Source organism: Melospiza melodia, chromosome 2 (genome assembly GCF_035770615.1).
Source record: "Melospiza melodia melodia isolate bMelMel2 chromosome 2, bMelMel2.pri, whole genome shotgun sequence".
NCBI classification, from domain to species: domain Eukaryota; kingdom Metazoa; phylum Chordata; class Aves; order Passeriformes; family Passerellidae; genus Melospiza; species Melospiza melodia.
In genome coordinates this window covers 110,652,302-110,673,895 of record NC_086195.1, presented here as the reverse complement: position 1 = coordinate 110,673,895, position 21,594 = coordinate 110,652,302, and the positions used below count along the sequence as shown (strand labels likewise).

General features: G+C 43.0%; 1 protein-coding gene across 1 annotated transcript; it reads left to right on the top strand.

The window, feature by feature from the left end:
- Positions 1-409: 409 nt before the first annotated feature.
- On the top strand, positions 410-18,797 carry DCT (dopachrome tautomerase). Its single transcript, XM_063150496.1, has 8 exons — positions 410-911; positions 8,853-9,152; positions 10,558-10,658; positions 11,723-11,889; positions 13,534-13,713; positions 13,818-13,953; positions 15,410-15,611; positions 18,176-18,797. Exons 1-8 carry the CDS (start codon positions 611-613, stop codon positions 18,355-18,357), a joined length of 1,569 nt encoding a protein of 522 aa, XP_063006566.1. The 5' UTR covers positions 410-610; the 3' UTR covers positions 18,358-18,797.
- Positions 18,798-21,594: the final 2,797 nt, after the last annotated feature.

Sequence of the window (21,594 nt, the reverse complement as noted above, 5' to 3'; positions counted from 1 at the left end):
CTGTCCTCTGTGCTTCCAGTTAGTTTTCCACTGCTACTGCTTTAATGGAAAGTATTATCTTGCAGTGAATGAACTAAAAGAGAAGAGGTTTCCTCTTTTATTTATCATCTGTTTACAGGGTTTTGATTAAAAGAATAAATGTGTTTCTCCAGCCACCTCAGCTAAAACAAGACCATCAATTTCTCAAAGCTCATAAAAGACTTGGAGAAATAAATCTGAGGCATTCACTCTCCTGACAAGCTGCCAGAACCTTGCTTTCACACTGGCATTTTTTTCTGCCCTTGATGTCATGTGCAAAACACGAGGATTTGTGCCGTGCTAATCCCTCTAATGAGGGCTTCTCCCAACCTCTATATAAACCCTGCTCAAAGCTGTGGCTGCTGGGCAGGCACCACAGAGTCAAAGCACCCGTTTTTGAGCTGCATTTGAGGCAATTAGAGGCTGGGATTAAACAAACACCCAGCACCAGCATCCTCAGCATCAAGGGTTATTATCCTGGTTGGCTGGGGCATGGAGCTGTGGTGAGGCCAGGTTGTCCCACAGTTGTCCCACATCTCCCTGCTCTTTGCAGCCGGGTCCAGCAGGGAGGCACAGCCTGCAGGCAGCAGTAATGGGAGCCCTGAGGTTGCTTTTCTGGGCTGGGCTGGGCTACCTGAGCTGCTGCTGTCCCCCACAGGCACAGGCACAGTTTCCCCGTGCCTGCATGACGGTGGAAGCCCTTCGCCTGAAACGCTGCTGCCCGCCCCTGGGGACAGAGCCAGGCAATATCTGCGGGTCCCTGCAGGGCAGGGGACAGTGTGAGGGGGTGCAGGCAGACACTCAGCCCTGGAGTGGCCCCTACACTCTCCAAAATGTGGATGACCGTGAACGGTGGCCCCTCAAGTTCTTCAACCGGAGCTGTCACTGCACAGGTGAGATGGGTGCTGGGGGGAGGGGGTGGGGATGGAGGGGTCTGCTAACCTTGCTCCAAAGGCCAGAGACATTCCTGGTGGTATAAGGCATCAAGAAGGCTTCAAATATTACTATTATCTGAAAAGTTCTTCCATATTCATGATACTGTTAGTACTTCTTCAGAGCATCAGGGTCAAAGAAGTATTTTCTCTCCTGTGAACATTTTGTGTTTTCCTCTTTGCCCATGGAGCTGTCCCTGTAGCCAGCAATCCCCTTTCTCCACAGGGTTTTGGACCCTTCAGTGCTGCTTTCAAACCTCTATCACTGCTGCTCACAGTGCACTGAACCTGGATCACCGTGCATTGTGTGAAGCTTTATTCCACGTGGACGAGTACTTTGTAGCATGACATAGCCCTGTGCTCTAAAAGTCTCCCCATGTCAGGCTAGGGTGTTTCCAGGTTTGTTAACTAAATTTATGTCTTCCACTGATCCAAAATGTGTCTGTGCAACCACCAAAGAGGCCATACCATCCTTTTCCTCCTCATCTCCAGCTGCTACTTCTCACGGAATGCTTGAGGTGAAATGGATCTGGGAGGAGATGTGCTTGAAGGCCACCCTGGCCAAAGGGATAAGATTCTAATGAAACCACTTCCCTAATGCTGGCAGGAGGCAGTGAGCAGGAAGGCGAGCTCAGGGCACAATAAGGTGACAGGACCTTTTCTCAGCAGCAGCCCTGGCTGAAGAGGGGTTAAAATGAGCAGGAACTGCACCTCAGCCCAGACTTCTGTGCAGGGCGGGCAGGAGATGGCACCACTAGTAGGACAAAAGGCACATCCCAGGCACTGAAATCTCTTTCTAGGCACATTTCAAATGAAACTTGGGATTTCTTGTTGAAAACATCAAGTTGTTTGAATTTTCTAACATGAGAAGAATAAACTGCTCTGCATCAGCCTGATTCTTAGACCGAGCTGAATTGTTTTATCTGAAATGTATAGCTCAGCTCACACTACCAAGAAAGCCCAGATCAATCTGGGAAGGCAGCACTGCAGAGAACTTCAGCCAAAGAGGTTAAATTTTCCAGTGCAGTTATCAACTGGAAACAGAAAGGTAGTGGCAGATGACTTAAATTGATACATGGTGTTACCAAAACTCCTCAAAATAATAACAACAGACTTAATAGTGTACATCAATTTTTATCTCTTTCTTTGACTGGATTTCAAATGCTTGTGCAAAAGGACTTTTCAAGATGGTTTGCAAAAAAAAAGAAATGTGGATGCACATTTTTTTTTAAAAGGTTCTTATATACCTCCAAAACTTAAGTCAGGTGTCACATACAGACACAGATCCTGGGTCACAAGAACACTGGAGCACATTGGCATACATCAATATTTACTCAGTTAAATTCATTAAAGCATCAAAATCTGGGAGTAAATTGAAGAGCATTGGAGGCAGACATGCTCTGCACAGGCAGACATTAATTTGCTTGTCCAGGTAGAGATAAGCACTGGTATTTGATATTTGCAGGACTGGATTCCAAGTTATGTGAGCAGAATGTAGTGTCCTTTCCTTCAGCTTTGCTTCTTCTGAGCTGGCTACTCCCCTTGGCTCCTTAAATCCCTTGGATTCCTCTTTCTCCTTGCAGTTTTAAAAAAAATCTAAATATACCAGTGATAAAACAGCAAGTGAAATGTATCCTTAAGTGTGATTTTCAGAAAGTTTTCCTGGGCTGTACTCTGCTTGATGCTGTACACAAAACATTTCTGGGGGAATGCTAAGAAGTTCACAGCTGTGTGGGATTTGAATTAGGTCTGATGCTTTTACAATGCTGGTGATCATGTCTCCTAGTCTATTAGGGGGTTTTTGTGTTTTTTTTCCACTTAGTTTAATAAACTGGTTGGTTGTCTGCACACCAGCTGTAAGTGGCATGATGTGGTATTTATAAGGCATCCAGAGCTATGCTGCCTGTGTAACATAATGCTGGGTAACATGGGGTAACAGGAATTAAATATGCCCATTCAAAGGGGCATGGAACAGCACATATCTCTGCTATTACGGTGTCTTATCTTCCAAGCTGCAAACTGCCTGCCTGGAATGGTTCCTGGATTGTGCAAACTCCAACCCCACCAAGGCTCTTTCTAGCACTTTAACCAATTAAACTGCTGTGTTCCATCTTTATAGTTTAGAATGATCAGCTATGGGAAATCCTACAACCATGTAGCTGATTATTTGGTTAAACAGTGCCAACTGAACTTGTCACATAGCTGATGGCTATATGGTAAGGAAACTGGAGGAATGGTAAGGAACAGGGGCTGAGATTTTCCAATGGTGGGATTCTGGAGTTTTCACAATAAATTTTGCTTTTTGCTAAAATCTTAGTGTCTAAGTAGAAAAGAAACAGAAAATTTTTCCATCTGTTGAAGTTGTTCACTGAGGAAAAATACCTTAGCATCAAATTTATCCAGGTCTGGGTACTGAATATTTATGGACCCCCCTTCCTCCCAAACAGCCTAACAAACCAAAAAGAAAAAAGAAGATCCCAAACACAAATGTAGACGAATGGCTATAATGGGATCAGAATTTCCCCCCCCCATTTTTAGGCTTCAGCAGATAATATGCATGAGTTTTTCTTTAATTGAGGACAAATAGAACAGGATTAGAACAAAACAAAGCTCCAGCTTTGCTTCCCACTTTTTGTGCCCTGGGCCATGGTCAACAAGCAATTGCAGGTTTGTCATCAGGATGCTGCACGTTTCCTTCCATGTGTTGTTTGCAGCAAAAATATAATCTCTGTAAAAAGATATGGGGTTATGGCATGAATGTAGTTGGAAGGTAGCAAAGAATTTTTAGTTCTTGACTAATTTCAGTTTTGAATACATTGAATGTGTTCTACAATTGGTTTGGGTGCCCCTCATATTATTCAATCTATATAAATTCTTAAACTGAAATGACCTGACAGATCCTGACAGTGTGCAGTACGTGTGAAGGGGAATGTGCTCATTTGTTTTCAAGAAGGTGTACGTGTTCAATTAGACCAAGGGATGGATACGTGAGTCCAACCTTGAATTTTGGGACTTGTAGGTGTTAACACAACAAAGCAGTGTTTCAGTGAGATAGTTAAATTTAGTTTAGAAGAAAACTATTTTAGAAGACTTGGGAATTAAATGCTATTTTGAGTTCTAAACGATAACATTGTACTGCTGGGATAGCAGTAGATAGATATACAGATCTGGTATAGCATTTTAAAAACTCAGTACAGAAGACCATTGTGAAAAACCACTGCAGTCAGTCATGTGGTGGCTAGTACAGATTGTGACTGTGATTAAACAATGACGTAGTTTGAGTTCACTGAGGAATTAAACATAATTATAATTTTTTTTTCCTGCTTCCACTTTCTAAGGTTTACATATGGGCATGTGCTGAACATTACTCTATTTTTAATAGAAACTTTTTGAGAAAAAAAAAAAAATCCTTTTGAATTCCTGTGCAATACATTCAAGCTGGGGACAGATGATTTACATCTATTCTTTAGCTGTAATCAAATTATCAGTTAAGCTGTGTAGCTGATATGATGGCTAACCCATGAGGTAAAAATTGGGCTTTTGAAGTAGTTATAAAATACATTTAATTTATTTGTTGTAGAGTAATGTGCCTGTGGGGTAGTACTAAATTATAGCCATGCCTTGATGACCCTATTAAATCCAGTGTAGGTACAGATCTTCCACTTCATACAGCCTGTGAGAGTGCCCAAATGAAGAGCTAGAAAGGAGAAAAGAGCTAACCATTTGTCCCACATGGTAGCAGTCCTGATCCCAGCCTTGAGAAATTGCAGTATGCAGGTGTTTCAAATCTAATGTTACTCCTGTTTCAGTGCAATAGCTAAAGAAGTCTGAAAGGGAGTCCTTTCTCCCCATCCCATAAATGATGGGCATAAAAACTGGTCTCTAGAGAAGGAAGAGGCATGGCACCCTCTGAAGAGGGTGTCATCTTGGTGCATTAAAACAAGGCAGAAGATGGTAAGTGTTGAGTGGGTGCATTTTTACTGAAAAAAATTACACTGAGTTGATGGAGTTATTAATTTGTGTTATGCTTGGTGACTTAAGGCCAGCCATATGTTATGAAGCAGAAAATCCATGAGCTCAGGCAACCCCCAGGCTTGAGATACAGCAACAGTGGTGTGTCGTGACTGGTGTTAGCATACAACAGTGATGTGTATGAGAGCACATAGCGAGTGTCAGGTCATACATAAGAAGTGTATTTTTGTCAATGCCATGCCCATGGATTGACCCACTGGGAGAAGTAGCATGGCCATAGTGCCTACAGAAACAGTCTTGACTGAGAAAGTGCACTTTAAGTGTTGCTGAGATTGGGTACAGAAGAAGGCAGCTCTCCAGGCATGTGATCCTATCTCCAGACATAAGGGTTAATGGAGAACACACAGATGATATTTTGACAGTGGACATTCCTGGAAACAGTGGAACAAGCTGGGAGCATCCAACATTGATAAGATCTCCTTCCTGTGTACCAGAATGACCTCCCAGGCTATATTCTCTGGAAACCACAAGAGATGATAAGAATCTCTGTTGTCCCTTTGTCCCTGGCAGAGCTTCAGGAGGGTTGTGCACTGAGTTCCTATGTGTTAATCACCGAAGGTGAAAAGATGCTAAGGCATGAATCCTTGCATGTTCCTAGAGTTCCTGTGTGCAAAAGGATCTTGAAAGGGTCTCACTGCCTTACTGAAAATATCTACTGAGCACTATATCCTGCTATCAGGAGGCTATTTTCCCTGCTCTTGTAGAGCTGTACCATTGGAGTCCACCATCACTAGCATAGCAGACAGGGAAGTTAAATTGTAAGAGACCAGCATTTCACAATGCTGTCATGTGGGAAGTGCACATGGCAGTGAGTGAACTTTCTGGAAACAGTAATGCATAATTTCCAGTTCAGTGGCCTGGGAGAGCTTTAGAAATAAATGTTGAAAAAATGGTTTGGGTGGGTCATAAAAAAGCTGGGTCTGATTACTGCAGTAATTTCTCTTTGAATTATGGGAAATCCCACAGACCTCCATCATTTTCTTGCCATTTCAGCTGCTGCATAGCGGCAGTCCTGTGATGCATGGAGCATGTTGAAAGAAAATGACAAAAAGCAAGTTTTGATATGATGAAGTTTTGTGGTTTTGTGTGTTTCTGACAATGGAACATTGCCAAATAGACCTGAGGACGTGACAAAATTGTTCAACACAATTGGCAGAAATATTGCAGTGTGAAATACCACTTTGCCTGGAAATTGTCTCCTGTTTGCAAATCTCCACTGCAGTTATCCTCACTTAGTAAAAGCTCATGTCCCATTGAAAAGTGACTGAGGAAGTGATGGAAAGAATGGAACCCTTGGATTCCTTCACAGATAGGATGGTTAAGGGAGAAAATCCTGCAGAGCATCAATTGGGTATAATTAGCACCTGCCCAAGGGAAACAGGTGACAAGTCATTGGCCCACCTGGCTCCAGATACAGTTGGAAAAAAGCTTTGGAAAAAATTATCTTCCCATGAAGATAATTCATCATTACAAGCTTTTGCAAATTTCTTGTCAGAGCCTGAGGAGGTTCATAGAGTATACCTAAAATACAGATATTGTCTGATAAAATTATTTCAGGCATCAAGACCTGCAGATTCAAAGGGCCCTTCCTGAGAGAGGAATAGGCACCATCAGAGCCTCAACAAGTCACTGAGAGTGTCTTGTTCTGGTACCAACCCAGACAGCACAAACCTGGTCCTGCACTGCCTCTGGTTCTGTTAGTGATGTATTTCAATATGTTGCTTATCCAGCATTGTGAGTACAGGCATCCCTTAAATGACTGGAGGAATAAACTGCAAGTCTCAAAAGGGGTTATTGACAGATCTTTTCATGGTTAATTCCTGCTTTTTCCTCCTTTTAAGGATTGAATTGTACCTGAGTGTGAGGGGGCCAACAGGTACTTTCCAAAAGTTCGTGGTCCATGATTGGAACTTGAGCAGTACACATGGCCTAATTCGGCAATGTTGCAAGATATTCTTGATATTTGTCATCTGGTCAGTTCAGGCTGGAGTATGTGATGGGACTAGCTATGTAATAGTTAGGCTGAGTCATGAAGAATGAACAAGGCACAGATAGTGGAGTACACTGAGTTGATAGCAGTAATTGTGCTGTTCTGATGGGACCCTGAGGATACTGTGATCAAATAAATCTTCCATGTTGCTCACCCGCCCATATCCATATGATCCACACAATCTGCTTTGTTTCACATAACTGTAACCTACTTGCTTTTTCTGGTGTACATCTTCATCCCCTTTAGCCAGTGCAGACCCCTGGCTTTGGGTGCCTTCCCTCACAGTTGGAATATGGCAGCTGAATCCAGCTGCTTCTGCTTGCTTCATGACAAAATGTAAGCCATATATCTGTAGAATGCCCTCATGGGACGCCATTGGGATGTGCATGATCCAAAATCTCATTGGAGCCTTCATGCTTGTGGTCCCCAAACTGAGCACTGATCCTCAGCTTCATGTAAACTTAGAGATCTCAGGGGCTCTGAAGCAACCATAACCAACTTACATTTGGTCCAAACTCTGCAGTAAGAACCCCCACATATTCTTGGCAGGTCTCACAGGAGTCTGCCACAGATGTTTACATTTCAGCAGCTCTTACCCTAAAAGTCAGACATAAGCTTCAGAGCCCTGTTGGTAACAGCCCTTGTAATCTTGAATTTGATAATAAGACCTGTAGCCCCCAACAATCTGAAATCTTGCTTTAATGTTAATTGCTCTTCTGGTCATAGGCTTATGCCTACAGCCTGAAGACATCTGCCCATCTGGGAACATTTCATAGGTCACTTCCTCATCCCCATGTTAGTCCAGCACCAATATGTGTGGTGAGCAGTGAGATTCTGTGGCATTTTGGAAAACAGTTGTCATGGTTGTTGTGGAATGAGTGTGTGGGGAGTTGGGGGGGAGGTTGAGAACAGGTTAAGGAGTCAGTGCAGATTTTTGATAGCAGTGTGGAGATCCCTGTTGCCATCTGCTCCCCCCTGTCCCTGGCAGGAGTGCCCCGTGTCCCACAGTGCTGCAGCCTGCCAGCGCACAGGCAGGGGGCAGGTGTGTACTGCAGGAACGGCTGGTTATTCCCTGGCTCCCCCAGAAACCGGGGAGCAAGATCCAGTAGGGCCTTCCTGCTGCTGCCAGCTGTCTGCCACAGCTTGCAAAAGGCCACACTTAAAGCAAGCTCTGCTTTCCTGGGCTCTCCCATCTCATCAGAGAGTCTGAGCTAATATCCTAGAGCAGGCCTGATTACTTGCCTTAGGAGTGATGCCAGCAGGGAATGACAGTACTGCAGTGCTTCACAGGCTGTTATTACACCACTATTTAATAATGCTTAAAGCGTGACCAGCAGCAGCTCTGGTGCTTTTCTTGGTTTGTGCTGGGCCCCAGATACACTGTTAAGAGGCACTAGTTTCACATAAGTTCTGTTCTTAATAGAACTGTTTTGTTTAGGGATTTTTTTTCTGTGCTTAAGGATCCATGTGAACTGACCCTGTTTTGGGTTTGATCCTGGAAGTAGAGGAGTGCTTGAAAGCCAGTCGAGCAAAGCACTTCATCACCAGCTTAACCTCAATTGCTCAGCTCTCTGTTCAGCCAGAGTCCTCACGTGCCTGAGGGCTTTGCAGAGCTCTGAGCACCTCAGGGCGTCAAGCCCATTACCCAGCACTTCCCCAACTGGCTGACTGTGATTCTTGGCTCTGCTGTGGCTCTGGGAATCGAGCCAGTCATCATTCTGGTTAGTCAATTGGCAAAGCCACAAGTCTGCTCGGCTGCTGTCCTTTCCAGGAACTGGCATCTCTGGGGAAGAAGAGCACTAATTCATCATTCTTCTACATTGCACTGCTAGTTTTCCCTGATTCATAATGTCATGACTGATTGTTCCCTCTCGATCCAGGAAACTTTGGTGGGTACAACTGTGGTGAATGCAAGTTTGGCTGGACCGGCCCCGAATGCAACAGGAGGAAGCCAGCAGTTGTCAGGAAGGACATCCACTCCCTGACAGCAGAGGAGAGAGAGCAGTTCTTTGATGCTCTAGACCGTGCCAAGACAACCATTCACCCGGACTATGTCATTGCGACTCAGCACTGGAGAAGTCTGCTTGGTCCAAGTGGAGATGAACCACAGATTGCCAACTGCAGTATCTATAACTACTTTGTCTGGCTTCATTACTACTCAGTCAGAGACACGCTCTTGGGTGAGTGCTTTTCTTTTCCAATGGGCTCTGTAGGTAAAGAAAAGGGTGAAAATGCCACTGCTGAACAAGGGTTCCAGTAGTAGGCAGTGAGCTGTGGAGTGAAATTTGGTGGTGAGAAGCTGGTGGCCATCAGTACTCAAGGGAGGTGTCCTTTGGACCTGCCATGGTCTGGTCCCCACACCCCCTGGCAGCTGGAGCACACAAGTTGCACTCCTGGTGCATCTTCAGTCTGACAGGGAGCAATGCAGAGTCTTTACCTGAGTGAACTGAAGTGTGGTCAGGCAGCGACTGACTTCAAAAAGATGTTCCCAATCCATAGGACAAGGTAGGAAAGGGGGTCTGCAGTGGTGAAGGCACAGGCCATGCAGAGATTTTTAGGACCAGAGTGCTAATGCTTTCTGTGGCTTTCAGCAAGTCACCAAGTCCCCACCAAGGGTGGGATTTCCCTGACTAACCGCAGTAACCTTTCAAAACCTAGCTTAGAGGTTTGGGTATCTAACCCCATGCTTGCTCCCAAATTCAGATTCCTAGGCCTCACTGCTTTTCTAGACAGAAGTACCTATACCAGCCCCATTTCACAAAGCCTACTTGTAGGAGGTGCACCAATCAGTATGGCTTTTCTACCTGGCAGTCCCATGTGCAAGCTGAGCAGCCCATATCTATCTCCTTGCTGAAGGGTGACTGCAGTGGGTATCATCCAGTTTGCCCCTCTGACACAGCTCACTTTTGCGGGGCTGAAGGAGGCAGCCTCTGGCCTAGCAGGAGCAAAGGCTCTTCAGGGGACAGGACAGAGATGTGGAAAGGGAAAGGGGAAACTTCTAGTGCTGCTGCAATGGTGCATATAAATGCATATATGGGCTGAAGGTTTCTACAGTGATAAACAAATCCATATGTGGTTTGAAGCCTCTCACTTCTCACCCAGCAAAAGCGCTATGCAAGAAATAACAAGCAGAATTTGAAGAAATTTGGCAAAGGATTCAGGATTACTATTGGCATGGAAAATGCTGAGGTTCTCTTGATAGATGTATGGTGTAAGTTTACATGGTGTAAGTCTTGCAGCTGAGCAAGAGAATGAGGTAATGCACAGATTAGCAAGGAGATAGGGTTTTAGAAAGTAAAATGGCTTTTAAAAATCAAAATCCACCAACGTGAGAAGAAATCTTCACAATATCCAGCTTTTTAGGGAATGTGAAGTTTTGATAAGCATTGAAGCAAATATCCACAGAGGAGTTTGTTTCACTTGTCCCAAGTAAGCTTATGTGATGTAGCTTCTGATGTGTTCACTCTTTTTAAAGATGCAGAGCTGAAGGTTCTTGTTTAACTCCACTCCAGGCTGGAAGGAAGTGCTGTCTTTCTCTCCAGCCTTGTTTGATGCCTAAATGCTATTTTTATCTTCCCTTTGTAGGTCCTGGCCGCCCCTTCAAAGGTATTGATTTCTCCCACCAAGGACCTGCCTTTGTTACTTGGCATAGGTACCACTTGCTGTGGCTGGAGAGGGAACTGCAGGTTAGTTGAACAGCCTTTCCTTTTCCTTGCACAGCTTCTCCCTTTTGCTCTGTCACTTTGTTGAGCCAGCCAAGGGTAAGCTACCTCCTAGGATAGTTTCTCACCCAAACTCCCAGGAGTATTTGCTCATTGATCATTTGTTTTGTTTTGTTTTAAGTGAAATTAGTGCTTTCTGAGTGCTGAGGGCTGAATGGTTTCTCACCACAAACAGTGATGTGTTATATTGGAGATTTTTTTCCCCTTCATCTCCACAAGAGAGGATAGAAGATGTGAAGTAACAGGATTTATTAATAAAATTGAAGAAACACCTTCATGTAAAACTTGGTAGCAAATATTGTTGATATTGAAGATGCCATTTCTTTGAAACCAGCTCTAAATATTACTTTCTTTAAATGTGACATAACATACATTTAATACATATATATATTTAGCAATATGCCTTTTAAACAAATATATATTAACGTGCCTGAGAGTCAGTTGCAGAAGCACAGACTCATTTCCATTTGCATGACTTCTATATTGGCAGTGTTGTGTTTCAGCCTTACAGATCTCTAATGAAAATGGTTGCTTATCAAAATAGCTGCAGGATCTTGCTTGTGTGAAATTGTATCTGGCAAGCAAGCACAATCAAATGCACTGTACTCCCCTATTAACACGAGTTCAGATTCCTCCCCAGGGCCAGTTTTCTGGAATGAAAGCCAACCACATGCACAATTTTACCCATTACCCACTTACATCACTTAAAGCCTCTTACTTGCTCAAGGCTCAATTCATTTCTGCTCCTGCTCTCCTGCTTGGTCTCTGAGTTGGCAGAAAGCCTAACATGGCCAAAAGAAGTGCAGTCTCACAGTAGGGAAACTAGTGACAGTGTCTCTGCTTAGACTGATTTAATGCCACAATCTTTTGGAAGGAGTTGGAGCGGCACTGTGAAACGCAGGTAGTTGCAATGCAGAACGAAAAGCTGAATATTCAGTGAAATGTCCAGTCAAAGAGCTTGAAGGAGTCCCTTTCTTTCTCTTCCCTTTGGAGCTGATTCCAACCTAATGCATTTCTGTCCATTGCAGCGCCTGATGGGCAACGAGTCCTTTGCGCTGCCCTACTGGAATTTCGCCACAGGCAGGAATGAGTGTGACATCTGCACGGACCAGCTCTTCGGGGCACCGCGGCCCGACAACCCGGGCTTGATCAACCTGAGCTCCAGGTTCTCCCGGTGGCAAGTAGTTTGTAACAGGTAGGAGGGCACCCAGGGCAAGCTCACATGTGGACAAAACCTTGCTGTCATTCAGCATCGACAGCATGGGCTGCTCTCTCTCTGTTTGAGTGAGTGATGGGAAAGGAGCCAAGATCATCTTCTTTAAAACTGGAAATTGCCATCAGTTTATGTGTAGATAGTTCTGTGTAAACTTTCTCATATTGTGGAACTGTATTTTTTAAAGATGACTCTTCTAGTACAGAATTTTAGTTGATTTAGCCAATTTATGGCTGCCAAAGTCTGAAGAGTTTCCCAATTGGCAAGTATCTTTCTAAAAAAGAAATGCCTGTGTGTAGTTTCTCTATAACGTACACCCACCTGATCTCAGCAGCAGAAAAACAAAATTGTTTTGGCATACAGGAAGCTAGAGATAGCTGCAAAGTCTGCTACCTTGTTTTGGATGAGGCTTTAACCCTGATATATTTAATGCAGTTTGGGGATTGACTTTGAAATATCTGAGATTTCACATGAAAAACAGCACAGAGCCAGCCAGAGTTGCTGCCAGCTCCCTGTGGGAATGTGCTGACTCGTGTGAGAGCAGGGCTTTGACAGGGGATTCAGATGCAGGATCAGGGTGCTGTGACATGAAATGCTGTTGGTTACAATACCCATACATCATTCTTCTCTCAGCTCAGGGGCAGTGTGCAGTTAGTCAGACAGAGGTACCAAAAGCTCAGGATTTTTCAAAATAGTCTCTTTTTCTGGATACCTAAAGAGCTATTTGAAATTCCAGCTTTAGGTACCAGCTGGCTTTAAGTCTTTCCCATACTTTTTCCTCAAAGATAAATAGGGCTTTGGATTTTTCCTTGAAAACTTGAAGTGACTAAACTTTTGTCTCACCAAGTTTAAACTGAGAAGAACTTTTGTTTACTTCAAAACTTTCTGAAAATGCTGTTTCATTTCACACTGAATAGACCTATTTTTTTGTTTCACCAGTGTTACACTGTTTTGCTTCTTCCCTCTTTCTGTCCCTGGTTTAAAGTGTTTACTCCCCATTAGTTACTGGATAACCTCTGCATCAGCAGGTTGTTGTTGAAGGCCCTGAAAAAAGAGGATGCAATGCATTGCTCTTGCTTTTCTTCTAAAGTGGATGAGGGATGGCAAGTGAAAAATCTGTTTTCTGTCATTTCTTGCATTTTCTGACCTCACATTTCCCTTCATTTTTTCCTTTTTGTTAAGAGTTAAAAAAAAATAGTTTATAATCAGGAGTGAAAGTTTGTCAATTCAAAATTGAAAACTCTGTTTTACATTGCCTGACAAAAAATTCTTCCAAAGCCCTTGGTGGGGGGGACAAGGCACGACGGGAGTTGTGCTTGCTTTTTCTAAAGCTTTTCTAATGCTTTTTCTAAAGCATCCTCTGTGGACAATGAACCTGGTAAATCTTGGTCTAAATGACTGATGGTCCACAGAGGATGCAGGGCCACAGAAAGCCTGCAATGGTGACAGTCCTGCTATAAATTCATCTCCCAGGCTGTGGGAGGTGAACTGAGCTGCCCCAGGAGGTGTCTGTCCCAAACCTCTGTTCCCTCATGTATAGCTGAGACCTCTTTGTACTGCATGAGAAAAAGCCAACAAACAGGCTCACCTTCTCCTGCCTTGTGCTTCTGCCTGTTCCACGCTCAGTTTGGATGACTACAACCGCCTGGTCACGCTGTGCAATGGCACTGATGAGGGGCCCCTGCGGCGGAGGCCGCCCCGCGGCTCCAGCGAGCAGCTGCCCACCGTGGAAGATGTCAGGAGGTGCCTTTCCCTGCAGGAGTTCGACAGACCCCCCTTTTTCCGCAATTCCAGTTTCAGTTTCAGGTTTGTCCTTCGGCTCCTCTAGAGCTGGCTGGGTCATTGGCGCTCTTTATGAGCACATTTGTCAGCAAAACGTGGTTATTGATGGTGCTTTTACCCATCCACAGGAATGCGCTGGAGGGCTTTGATAAACCAGATGGAGCCCTCGACTCGCCGATGCTGAGCCTTCATAACTTGGTTCACTCTTTCCTGAATGGGACCAGTGCTCTCCCTCACGCAGCTGCCAATGATCCCATCTTTGTGGTATGTCTTTTACCCCCAGAGTGATTGACAATGGCTGAGGCTCAAAGGCACCTCTCTCACAAGAGATTTGCAGAATGAATAAAGTGAATTCCCTAAGAAATAGTTCTTTAAATAGAAAAGGAGGAATCCTTTATCTTTTATTGAACACTGCCACACCTGCATAAATGTTGAATTAAAAAGAAAAAAGATCTCAGGGTAAATTTGTAAAATATAAAATAATATTCTAGGAAGAAGAGCTGCTATTCCAAGTCATGCTGCCTTGAATAATTTCATTAGGTAGTATCTAAATCTCATGGCTTATATCACACAACAATAAAACCTTATTTTACAGCAACAGGGTAAGGTGAAAGTGGGGATAGTTATTTTAAAGCAGTAGATTGATGGTATGTTTCTTTGTTTTAAAATTTACAAGCTAAAAGGAAGTCCATCTAATGTCAGGGTATCTTGGGAAGTAGAATATTATTTCAGCGGTGCATTGAAATAGTGCTGCACTGCCATGAGCAGCATAAACACCATTGTGCAAAAGCCAGTAGTTAACTCTGTTTATACATCTTTCTCCCATGGAAAATTCATGCAAATTTATTCTCCTCTTTGTTAGATTAAACCACAGTGTTTACATTACATATATAAATTCTTTATATATTATACCTAAATATTATGTAGATACATTTCTTTCTTACCTTTTTTTTAAGTTCTCAACTTTTTTTTTTTGAGAAATTACTCCACATACTTTTATAGTGGTCCTTCAGATTGTTTCCTTAATAATTCTTTAATTCCTGCATTAGATTTTTTCTTACTCAGTGAAATTCATTTCACTATGCTGTAATTTTGTACAAAAGATTATTTTCTATAGATTTTCTATAGGATATTTTCCAACTTCTTTCCAGGATTGTAATTAAACAACATGAGCACATCAGAAATTAGATTCAGACATTTGTAATAGTTGTCTGAAACAACTTTCCTGTCTTAGTTAGTTTTAGAACTATAAACTCACCTGATCAAAGCCATGGGCCCCTGGAGCTGTGGAGTTGGTGGCACATGCTCTAAAATGAGCATGATGGAGTCAAATTTCGTGCAACTTTCCATACTTGTTCAGAGATGAGAAGGATTAAAATAATTTTGAAAGGCACATTCACCTGAATGAGCTCAGTGGCTCCTCACCTGTGGTGATTAACCTGCCCATTTGCTGTCAGCTGGTGTTAAACTGTCTGGTGAAAGGTCTTACTGTGAACAAGCAGCACCAAGTGTGTATAAAGCAAAAGGTCCCATGCAGAAGATCAGTTTAGTGTTCTCATGAGCTTTCCTGATTTCCCATTCTGTGAATCCCATAAACCAGATTACCCTCTTCTCTCTCTTTCAAAAGCTCCAGCCACCTCGTGTGTTTGTTGCGTGTTTTAAAGGTGGTTGATTTCCAAAAGAGCTTAATAAATGCGTGTGCCCACGCCTGGATTTGCAGGTTCTCCACTCCTTTACTGATGCCATCTTTGATGAGTGGATGAAGCGTTTCAAGCCCCCTGACAACGCTTGGCCCGAGGAGCTGGCCCCCATCGGGCACAACCGGCTGTATAACATGGTCCCGTTTTTCCCTCCGGTGACCAACGACGAGCTCTTCCAAACTGCGGAGCAGCTCGGCTACACCTACGCCATCGACCTGCCAGGTATGTCCCAGGATGCTGCTCCTGACCAAGTGATGAGGCAGCTCACATTTGCCATGGCACAGGCATATATCAAATGAGGAACCTGTCCTGGTTTAGGGCAAATTTGGTAGAGAATTTCCAAAGGGGGCCCCTCCAGAAAGCAAACTCACACAGCTCCTCCCCCAACCAGTTCGGGAAAGATTCCTCGGAGAGAAGTGGAAAGAACCCGTTTATTTAACAGGCTCAGCACCCCCAGCACACAAAATGAACAACACCGGATGACACCACTCTTTCACCGCTCTGGAGGAGATGACAGATTCAGAAAGTCTCTCTTGGGGGTGGTCGCTCTGTTATCAATCCCTCCGGTCCTGGGGCAGCTGCTGCAGCCACAAGGTGCAAACTCTCGGTGTTTCCAGGTCCCAGTCCCAAACAGGTTCAAGTGGTTCCAAAAAGGGAAAGGAAAAAACAGTCCAGGGGAAAATTTGGACTGCTTAGCTAAACTAACTAATGAGCAGAAGCAAAGAGCAAGAGCAAAGCAGGAGCAAAGCAGAAGCAAGAACAAGAGCAAAGCGAAAAGCCAAGAAAAGCCGCATTATGTACTGCCCCGTCTGTGTGTCCCACCAACCGTGGGAGAGTGGCTGATAACAAAACCAAAATAGAACTCTCACTCTTCAGAGCCAGTCTTGAAGGCACGGAACGTAATATCCAGCACAAACAGAACACATGAATGGGGATACAAGCATCATAACGTCACCGTAGGACAGAACTTTTCACAAAACACACCGGTCTATTCACCTGCTCACTTCCCAACATTAATATTTGGCTACCTGGAGAGATGTACCTGGGTGCTTTTTGGTTTTTTTTGTAAACCTCCAATTTTAAAGATTTTCCATGTCCATAGCTGGGATCTTCCTTAGTATTTGTCTATTCATTTGTAATTACCCTTGACATAAATCAGCAGAGACAGAGACAAAATAGCAAGAAAGCAAAGTATTTATGCAGAAAATCCAAATTTTGCAACAAGATATTAAAATATTTGTAAAAGGCAGAAGAGTACGATATGCATGAAAATCATGCTTCAGCTGCTTTTCCAAAGATTAAATCAGAGTAATTTCTTTCTCCATTTCAGTATTACTTTGAGGGGCATAAGGTGCTTATCTAACCTGTGTGGGCAGGAATTTCTTCTAAATGCTTACCATACATCTCTGTTTATAATCTGTGGAGACTGCTTAAAGGTCTATAGACTGCAAAAGATTGAAACCCTTGCCCTCAGGCTGCATTCATGCAGGGGAGCCCTGATTTGTGGAGGCAAGCTAGCTGCTTCTGTGGTGCTTTTCTCAGGGGCGTCCCCAGGATTTTACCTGAAAATTCAAACTTTCCCTCTTATGGAGTTAAAGTTTTCCTCCCTTTGTATTACTGTCCTCCTCCCCTGCTTTGCAAATGTGGATGCCCCTTTGGCATGAGGCACCCAGAGAGGAAAAAGAGTAGCTTGTGACTTTGTGGCTTCTGACTCACACCTAAATAAATTTTTAGCTCTATCCCTGTCTGCAAGGCCTATGTTCAGACAATACAGCTTTTATATCCAAATCCTTCTCTTTCGGCTAAAAGAATGACTTGTTAATTGTACTTCAGGTAATCACATTGGAAATAAACATATATTTATACATTGCTGGTTCTTATTTGAAAGGTGATAAAGCAGTAACCAATTCATTTTGGGACTTTACTAATTTTTGGAATGATTGCACTCAACTTTTTTGAAGACTGCAGATTGGGGCACAAGACTTTTAGCTTTTAGTTGCTTTTATAGTCAGTGTGACATCTCCCTTAGCCATCTGTCTCCTCTAACCCATATATCTAGACAACTTTTAACTAGACAACTTTGAAGTATGTGCAGTCCTCTTCAGAGTTTTTTTTTTTTTGTGATTGTTTCATCAAATGTGACTATTGCCATCTCAGTATATGTAGCATTCTTCAGAAAAGGAGGGAAGACAATTTTTACTTCTGAAAGCACAGATGAAAACACAAACATTTAGTCAAGTGGAGCAATGTTATTATAGGAATAAGCAATATTATCTTTGAAGATAATGGTTCTTCAGAAGTGGTTCAAAATCAGCAGATGCAATCTGGAGCTTGTCAGCAGAAGCACACTAAGTAGTGGTTTCAGTTAAAAGTTTGACAGTAGGCTGCTTTGTGGTCTTCAGGAAAATTTGAGGGCTTTCTGTTGACCAAAATAGCTTAGAAGCAGCTGTCTTGAAATGTCACAATAGAAAGAATTGCTTAGTTCATTCATAATTTTGGCCAAATTAGATGAAAGAAAGGTCTTTTTGTCTTGTCATTCCCAACAGTTAAATTTGTACAAATTGTTGAAGTTTAAATTGAGCTGTAGACTTCTCTGGCAGGAAGCATCTCCAGCTCTGGTATGTGTCTCAGTTATGTGGTGTGCTTTGAATTTTGCCTGTGGCCAGCAGGTCACTAAGCTGCATAAGTAATTGTAATTATCAGCATGTAGGAATTATTATGTCTTCTGTGTAATTTGCAAAATTGAATTATGTGCAGTCCTCACTTCAGTTGTTTCATATTTCCAGGTTCCCTTGACGAAACCCAAGCACGGGCTGTCATGGTTGCATCCACAATTGGAGGAGCACTGGTAGCTCTGGCTGTGCTTGTTTTGCTGCTTGTGCTTTTCCAGCACCGAAGGCACAGAAGAGGTTTTGAACCCCTGATGAATGTGAGCTTCAGCCCCAAGAAGTACATGGGAGAAGCCTAGTGCCCTCTCTTTCTTTGCTTGCTCTTGTAGGAAGCGACCTTGATTGCCTTACTGGTATCTTAGCTGAGACTTTATCACACACTCCTCTGGCAGCTGACTAAATTGTTCTCATTCAGGTTTTTCCCGTTATCTTGTGAATTCTAATGCATGAAGTCTCTGGGTACATATGAGAAAGGCCCAAGTCAGGCTGGATTTTTTCTCATTACTAAATGTTATCTGGAGTGTGTGACACTTGTAAATCATCCTCTGGAGATTTAGATCAAGACAGTTGAGAATCCAAATAGGAGAAAACTGACTTGAATAACCAAGATAATTTTTCACCTCAACGTGTCCTTGATTTCATTTAGCAGCATTAGGATGTGCTGAAAGTTAATAATTCTACATTTATATTTGAATAATACATTATTTTACAGTTATCAATAAATATTCTGAATAACATAGTCTTGTTTTAAGGTTCAAAATGTTTCATTTGACAAAATACTATAGTAACTCCCTGGTTACAGTTTACTTCAGAAACATGATAAATTCTGTATGTTATTTCCAATAAAGTTGATGACAGCAATAGGTAGACTCCAAAACTCCAACTCCTAACATTTAAGATCAGGAGTTCCCTGACACCTAGATATACACTTGTGTTTTACCTCTGTCTTAGGGACCTTGGACAGAAGTTGATAGTGGGGCTTACCTTTTTTGTCTCTGATGCACTGTTCTATGAATCTAGACATAAACTTCCAAATTTCCAAAGTCTAGGATGCAGGACTCAAAGTAACAAGACTAAGATGGCTTGCATTACTCAGGTGTGCAGATGGGGAATCAGGTTTGGATGTGGCAGTTGCTAGATCACATCCTATTCCTTTATACATTCCCTATATACTTCTTTGTTTAGACAGAGATTTGAAGCCCATTTGTGTGGTTCTCCAGTTTTATCTTGGAACAGGTCTTTTTACATAGAAATGACATCTTGAACAGATCCTGTCAGCTTTGGTGCTTGATATATTCATTAATGGAGTATTCAGACTTTGTTTATTGTGGAGTCGTGAGTCTTATAAAACCTTTGTTTTTTTAGCCTTTAATAAAAAAATTCAGTTAGTAACATTTCCTGGCATTCCTTTTAGGCCTGCTAAATACTACCTATGTGGGCTAGAAAGAAGATGGTTTTCACATATACTTAGCTTTGAATATGTGTAACTCACAAAACTTACCTCTAAAATGCAGACTTTTGGGTCAAACAAAGTTGTGATTTGCTGATCACAGGCTCAGATAGCCTTTGCTCCATGAGATGGACAGCAGTCTGCTGCCATTTCTGCTGTTTTGTATCCCAGTGCACTTGTTCCTTGATTATGTCCAAGATGCCACTTTTTGTACAGCAGCACATCTCAGTACATTGTTTCCCAACTCAGGCTGCCTTTTGGGGGTTTTATTATTTAGAAACTGGTGTTATCTGATGCTGAAGACAACAGATGAGGTCTCCGGAGATCTAGCTTACACACAAGTTGCATTAGCTGACCCTGATGTGTGTCAGAAGGTAACTAGGTCTGAGATCTCCCTGTGCCTTTCTCAGGGAGCTGTCAGCTGTTTTCCAGCACTACAAGGGTGTTCATACAGAATCCCAGAACACTTTGGGTCCAGATCCTCTAGTCCAGCTCCTCTGCAGTGAGCAGGAACATCTTTAGTTTGCTCAGAGTCCTATTTAACCTGATCTTGAATGTTCGCAGGGATGGGGCATCCACCACCTCTCTGGGCAAACTCTGACAGTGTTTCACCATCCTCATTGTAATAAATGTATTCCTTGTGTCCAGTCTAAATCGACCCTCTTTTAGTTTGAAACCATTACCCCTTGACCTATTGCAAAAAGTCCCATTAAAAAAATTTGTATCCGTTTTTCTTGTAAGCCCCATTTGAGTATTGAAAGGCTGCAGCAAGGTCTCCCTGGAGCCTTCTCTTCTCCAAGCTGGACAACCTAGAAATGCACCAGTTCATGCTAAACACTAAGTTAGAGAGATGACTGTTGGATGGAGATGGACACATTTTTGTCCTTTGTGGGATCTGGATGCCAAAATTTACGAGGCACTCTAGACTTCTGTTTCCAAGGGTGGGTGAGAATTTTCCTTGGGCTCACAGGGTGCCCAGCTAGCTTCATCACCTTGGAAGTTTGGATGCTGTTGCCCCAAGGATTTGCTTTGCAAACTGCCCTGGTTATGGGCATGTGACAGTGGCCGTGGGGTAGAGGAAGGAAAGAAAGAGGGAGAAATGTAAAAAATGTAGCACAGCAGCTAACTTGTTAAAACACATTTTGCCTAAGAGCCTGTGGGTAAAGCAAAGGAGAGTTGTTCCTGTCTCACAAGTAAACTGAGTGGAAAGGTGTTTTCCTTTCCAGAAGAAGAGCAATGAAACCATTAGATTGATGCTATGCACATAACAATTCCTAGGATCAAAGATCCATACATTCCTCCTTTCACCGACTGGAGCTTAGTTTGGTAATTAGGGCTTTAAAAATGTGAGGGGACTTTACAGCTGCGTATAAAAATCTGCAGCTGTATCGAGAGCACAACCTGCCCTCTCGTGGCTTACTGGAATATTACTGGTGACACCCGAAAGCTCTTTTCCTCCCTTTTAAAAAAGTACAGTATTGTGCTAGCAACCAAGAAAAGTTGTGTCTTTGGTGAAGGAAAGACACACAGGCCATCTTTGTATGAAATGCTTAAAAAGAAAGGAAACCAAGCATGGGCACTTCAAAGAACAGATGGAGGAAATCCTGCAACAAGTCTGACTATAAAGGTCGGTTTCACATGTTTTGATATTCCATTCATCCCAAACAACACAGTATGCATTTTTTGTTGCTGTTTTATGCAGGTGTTACTAAATATCTACCGTCTCTAGGTTGTCCTGAGGCTGCTGGGTTGGGATGAAGACGGATGCTCAAAAGCTCCCACAGATGCCTAAACTGATGGGAAGAATGCTGAAAACATAGTATCCCAAATTTCCACGGAGCCCAGTACACCCTGGGATTTTCATCCTACAAATCAGTGCAAAGCATAACCTCAGCTGGTGCCCATGGACCACCTCTGCCCTTCACATTTCCCCTTCACATTCCTGATTACACAGCCACCCAGTCCAGCCCAGGGAGCAAAGATGAAGGATCAGCACATCTGTCTTTGTGTGCTTTTTACTCAAGGCACTTAGCTAACAGATGGGAGGTGCACTGCTGAATGGCTTCAAGCTGAGATGGGTGTAATC